Below are 6,291 nucleotides of genomic sequence, written 5' to 3'. Positions count from 1 at the left end.
CTAAGCTACCCACACATAGACCCAATGAAGCAGGACCAAACATATAAGCTGTAAATACCATACATAGCCACAAGGGGAGCAAGACCTTACTGAAGGCTGTAATAAATACTTTAGCCACAGAAGGCAGCACCACAGACAAGGCGAGAAAACCAAGGGTTACCTTACATCGGCTCCCCCCACTACTTCCGGACCGCGCTGTTCAGACCATAACAGCCTACAGATCGAGCATTGTCTTCAGACACTTCAGAGTATCAGTTTACCATACCGAAAATACTTTATACAAATAAAGTCTCTTTAAAGCTATTCCTTTGGATTCGATCACTTTCCTTGAAGAACTCAGCAATGGGTAGCTGAAGTTCCAGGCCACTTTGCAACAACATCCAGTAGGCTATGTAAAAATTTGCATCAAAAACAACCTGCGTGTTGATGGAATGCACTTTCTTCCTATTGACGAACCCGTCCTCGTCTTTTGATGGCGCAATTATTTTTATGTGCGTCCCGTCAATAGCACCGACCACACCGGGCATACCTGCAATTGCCATGAAGTTGGCTTTGATCCTGTGTAATTGTTGAATGGGAAGTTTATGGCACGGCTGACTGATGGTTGCGATATTTTTAAATCGTCGGCATTGCAAAGTTGCATTTCCCCTGTTGCTAAATAACGTATTGTGGCCAAACATTTTATTTCGGGACTAATCGGATTATTCCTGTTAGTCTGGGATGTTATTGCATCGCGCATTAACTCCACAACATGTTTAATACCCTAACATTTCGTCTTGCAGGCATTTTACGATTCTTTGTGAATAGGTATTACTGAGTTAGGAGTCCTCTTGAGGACTTTGAAGCTCTCCTAGACTTAGGTGCTACTTTTAGGCCTAAAATACTTTGTGAATTGCTCTTAGTGAAAAAAGTTAGGAGTCCTAAATTTAAGAGTGACACGCCCATTATTTTTAGGAGTTACTCCTAAATTCGCCAGTTAGGACCTACTTTTAGCCCTAAGATCCTTTGTGAATACGGCCCCTGAAGGATAATGAAATTCTAACATTTGCGAATAAAGTTTACAATGGAAACATTGGAAACAGAGGACATTGTTCATGTTTAATTACACAAAGCATTCCATTCATTGAGTTACAGTGCTAAGTTAGCGACCAAAGAAAAAGGTAGACCACTTCGCAAAATCGAGATCACCATAAGTAATGGCAACGTCAGTGTTGTGGGTGCTACATGGTTTGCTAGGTACTCATGGCTTACTGGTAGCATTACGAGCAATCAACTGTATTGCTGGCCCTGTTTGCTAATGAATAATGGCAAATCTCCAGCGTGGGCTGTTCATGGTTTCCCTGATGTGAAAAATCTTGATAGGGCAACCAAACGCCACGACTAGTGTCAAGTTCACGTTGGTGCTGCTATGCGACTATTCTTGCTAGGCACCATGCCTATCGATCAGGTTGAAACTAGAATAATGTTCTCGTTCTAGTTTGTTACTCTGACCGTTCTGTTTGATATTGTGGAAATGGTGAATGATTCAGAGCATGATGCATTTTAAATGGTATCACTTTTGGTCAGTCTTTTCTTAAAACAATTGTTACTGAAAATAAACGTAGTTAATTAAGCTTCATTCAAAACATGCACAATTGCCCCTTTCCTACATTGCAGGAACTTTCACATCGCCTCAATTAAACAACAAAAACTTGCCGTACAACCAATAACTTCAGTCATTGAGGGCAAAAATAGGCCCAGATTTTTTTATTTACTTTTACAAATCAAGTAGGTCTGATTTGAAAATTGGGCTTTGCATCCTGGCATAATGGCAACCAAGCGCGCAGTCCTTCCTCCCTCACTTTAAAAACGACCAGCCGCCAATGATATACGTGCAGCGCGCATTGAGACCCCGGCGTTTGTGTGCTACGACTAATGGTGCGTTCCAGTCGTGCATGAATGTCGGAATTTCCAAGCTCCAAGTAAAAAATGTAAAATAAAAGTATTTTTAGGCCGTAGGTGAATAGCTTGAATGTCTTTTCATTTTTATGTATAATCTTATTTTAACTAGAAAATTCCGAAATAAATTTTGAGTGTGCCTGGCTCTGGCCCAGGGGCGGAGTGGGGCACTAATAGCCACCAGGAGAATCCTCCCCGGTCCGGCCCTCCCCTCCACCACATGTTAGGGTCGCCGCGGTATATGGTATTAACGGTGTTGAGGCCAACACTGATTACTCAACACCGGCAACCATAGCAACGCCGGTAAACAAAAGCACTCCGGATGGCCGTAGTGCTCCCCTCACTACAGCCATCCGGAGGCGCACAGAGCTTTTGGCCGTGATATTATGTATAAAATTATATTATACTATTATATATAGAACGTTATAAGGCGCTGTCACAGAGTGTGAGAGGAGAGTTGACGGAGAAGATGGCGGTTGACCTAGTTTCAAAGTTTATACCGTTTATACTGGGTAATACCGGTGTTGACACGACTACTACTACTACATGTTCCAAATCTGTTAACATATTCTCCATCCATTAAAAGAGAAAGATCAGTTAAGTCATTCATTCTACTGAAATATACCAGCCAGCACATACACATTTGACTAGCAGCTTGTGCTAGCTCCCGCCTAGCAATAACGTCAATGGTGGAGCTCTGGCTAACTGTTTTTCTGTCAATTCACCTGCACAACTCGTTAATGCCTGACTTCGGAATAAATCTGTTATTTTTGAGCACTTAGATGCATCCCCCTCCAGCATCCGCTTCTTCTTTATTCTGGCCTTTTCAGCCCCTCCTTTCTCTTTTCTCTTCTTGCCTTCCATGAGTGCCACAACAAGCAAAAGCAAGCAACCACGAACTTGCTCGCCTTCTCTGTCTGACGTGTCTTTATGGGGGGTTTACACCTACCCGATAGTGGGCCCCGATGGCTTAATCAGCAGCTATCGTTATAACATCGGCAAATAGCGTGGTTGCATCGGGAAACATGTTACTCTTCCCGGGAACATCGTTAGACAACGGGAAGAAACGGGAAGAAATGCTCAATGATCGGGCAACATCGGCAAAGAACGAACATGTTTGTTAATTTTGGGTCTATCGGGGTAGAATCGGTTACCAGGTGTTGCTATGGGCTATCGGCTATAATCGGGAATAGAACGGGAGTATAACGTAAGACATCGCAAGTCGTTCGGGAATTTTCCTGGGCACATCGGCTATATTCGTTAATCTTCCGCGCTTTATCGTGTTTTATCGTCTTTATATCTGCAACCTCAACACACGAAAGACCCTCGAGAACCCTCGACAAATAACGATTGTGAGTGACCAGATTGTGTTAAGGAAGACCCTCAATCTGCCACTTGGGTATAAATAGGGGGTGATGGATGGATGTCCTACTTTTATAATTACAGGGGTACTTCGCCCATTTAGAACCGGCGTTCTATTATTATAAAATCGCTATTGTAATATAAATGAATATATAAATAAATATTAGTCTAAACCAGTCTCCCCTTTGCCTTCTACCGAAATGACGCCAAATGACGCAAAACGCGTGATTTGACGTGTTTGGCGTCATTCGAAATGACGCAAAACGCGTGATTTGACGTGTTTGGCGTCATTCGAAATGACGTCAAATGACGCCAAACACACTTCGGGTGTCTTCCCTGGCATAAATCGTTATGTTATCGTTATAACATCGGGTATGTGTAAATGCTACCCCGATAAATTTACCCGATCATACATTTTTAGCCCGATGTCACCCGAATCACCCCGACTTCCACATCGGTGGTCCATCGGCCATTAGCGGCCATTAGCGGGATGGTGTAAACGGGGCATTAGGGTCATGCCATTAGACGTGGGGCCGCTCATATATCCCCCTACATTTCCGAAAATGGACTCGACCTGCAAGCTGTTTATTGGATGAACGCATTTCCCAATCCCAGGAGTCTTTGCTCCATTCTACGTAAATTCAAGAACAAACTAATTAAAGTATACTGTAGTTCGTATTTTTTATTTATGGCCTTGAAAGTTCTGTAACGCCTGAATAATGAATAAATGAAAAGAATAAAATGATGTAAAAAATAATAATATAAAAAAACAAACATGAATGAGACATAGTGAGTAAGCAAGTGGTATAAATATTGGTTGGATGTTCTCGAGACATGTATTGGATTTTCGCGGTTCCTGACGGGGAATAAATTATGCTCAGGGCCGGCTTGCAGACGCCTCGCGGCCGCTCACAACCCAGTCCAACTGCCACTCACAATTGTGGGCCGGTCCACCTGACCTCGCTGGCCGGCCGGCCAACCGGGAAATCTCGAGAAAAGGAGAGATGTTATTGGGTCCTTCAGTGAGTCTGCTTAGAAAGTAAATTTATTTGGATTTCTTTTCACTTATGTAAATATGTTGTTAACACTTCTGAGTGTATACACAAATGTTTAAATAAAACATTTTGCATAAGGCATGAAGTTTTTGTGGGTGATTGGCATTCCAGACCAATGACAGTTTCATCATATATGGCTATCAAGTAGGCCATTTGTTTACAATGTTCACTGTTTATCCATGATTTCAAATAAAAAATTCTCCAATGCCTTTTTATTGGAAACCATTGGCCCTTAGGCTATTACGAAAATAACTACTTGAGCGCTAGTTAAAGACCAAATTACACAAAAATAACTTATTGAGTTGAAATCATTTGCTGACAGCTTGGTCCCCCCCAGTTCAAAAATCCCATCTGCGCCCCTGGTGTGTGTGTGTGTGCGCGCTGAACACATGAACTGAACACATCAACACATTGATTCGTACAAGGGGAGCAGAGATAAGAGTACATTCCTTTACGTTCAAGTGACCAGTAAGTGCCTACCACCAACACTTCCTCCCAACAACACCCACAAACTCTTCATTGCCTTGGAGGTTAACACGGATAAACATATCAAGGATTGTCTTCTTTGCTTCATGCCTGGGTCCTGATTTCCTAAAATCTTTGGCGTTGAGAGAGACAGCTTGTTTGCTTTATTGATCAGTGTAAATGATTACCTGGCGATAAAACACACAAACTTTTCCTTCATGGGAATAGGCATCCATCTTTCAGCAAATACTACATAATTTACAGAAAGCTCAATGATGAAACAAAGGTATTTTCATTAGCCGTCATAAAACATTGAAATCAAAACACTACCATCAAGGAAAGTGACTAAAATGGCACAATTGTTATTTTGGCTCTGGGTTGTTGTTGCATAATATCAAATGGGTAGTCTATTTAGTAAGCTTTGTTATCTAATATATTTGTTTTTTCTGTCCCCCCCACTCCCGTACCACCACCACCTGTCTCTCTGCATTGCCCTCTGACAGCAGTTTAAGAGGAACGGACTTGGGCTATCCTCCTCTAGATGGTAATGGTCCTGTTTGTAAGTTGTTTTGTGAATGCCGACAAAATGCATGGATTATCTAAATGGTGTGTTATTTTAATATGGATGGTCTCATTTACAGTAGTGACAGGCCAAGGTAATAACACTTCCAGAGAACACTACCTAATCACAGATATCTAGATCGTAATTGTCGTAATGTTTCTGTTGCGGTTTATTTGCGATTCTGCTTCCTGTAAAATCAGTGAAGCTTGATAATTATATAGACAACACATATGATATTTAAAAATAGCACAGCCAAAATTATAATTGTTTTAATCATGTAGGCGTTTGAGGCTCTTTCCTTTTTTTTTAATGAAAATATATATTTGTAAGCCGTTACGATCCAAATGTTTTCGGATAGTTAATCAGTAGCATAATACATACACATCACACACATTGGAGCTCTATGGGGTCAATTTAATGTTAGTTAGTTGAACAGTTATTTATTATTATCCTAGACTGTTTGTTTCAGTAGAGCAGACCTATAGTTAAGGCTATGTCCATGACAATCTGTACCAATCCCAATAATCATTAGCCTACATTAATTTAACTATGCTGCATTCCCTGCACATACCAATGGCGTTCACTGTGTATTCATAACAAAGGAAAATTTGTATCCGTTACCCAACCAACGTCTGTATCGTATGATAATGATGCCTGATAAAAGCCTCAGTTTACTAACCCAGCTTACTTCCCATATAGATTGTAACATCAGCAATTTCAACAATGGCCAAATATCTAATTTAAATATTGACATTGTGGGTATGGAGGAAACTTATTCTAATGAAAAGCAGATCATAGTTCCCTGCAAACACGGGTTTACTGGATTCTTCAAAATAAAATGCAGTGGTGGCGTTTGGATCAAAGTCCTTGGTGATAAATGTACAGGTAAGTTTATCTTTGTTTTTGTGG

The 6,291-nt window shown here is 41.1% G+C and overlaps 1 protein-coding gene and 1 long non-coding RNA gene across 2 annotated transcripts in view; one reads left to right on the top strand and one right to left on the bottom strand.

Annotated features, from left to right (window-relative positions):
- Positions 1-1,084: 1,084 nt before the first annotated feature.
- On the bottom strand, positions 1,085-2,143 carry LOC132469987 (uncharacterized). The gene is made up of 2 exons (XR_009528540.1): positions 1,692-2,143; positions 1,085-1,419 (listed from the first exon to the last, which is right to left on the bottom strand). It is a non-coding gene; the product is annotated as an uncharacterized LOC132469987 (long non-coding RNA).
- A 3,180-nt stretch (positions 2,144-5,323) lies between these two features.
- The window catches only part of LOC132469982 (complement factor H-like), a 117,360-nt gene continuing 116,392 nt past the window's right edge, over positions 5,324-6,291 (top strand). Inside the window, exons 1-2 of the mRNA XM_060068130.1 lie at positions 5,324-5,476; positions 6,082-6,267. Of these exons, the coding sequence (XP_059924113.1) occupies positions 5,362-5,476; positions 6,082-6,267 (301 nt within the window). The 5' untranslated portion in view covers positions 5,324-5,361. The remainder of the gene's footprint in view (positions 5,477-6,081; positions 6,268-6,291) is intronic.

This window comes from Gadus macrocephalus, chromosome 12 (genome assembly GCF_031168955.1).
Source record: "Gadus macrocephalus chromosome 12, ASM3116895v1".
Lineage (NCBI taxonomy): Eukaryota > Metazoa > Chordata > Actinopteri > Gadiformes > Gadidae > Gadus > Gadus macrocephalus.
The sequence above is the reverse complement of the archived record's forward strand: the minus strand, read 5'-3'. Positions and strand labels throughout refer to the sequence as shown.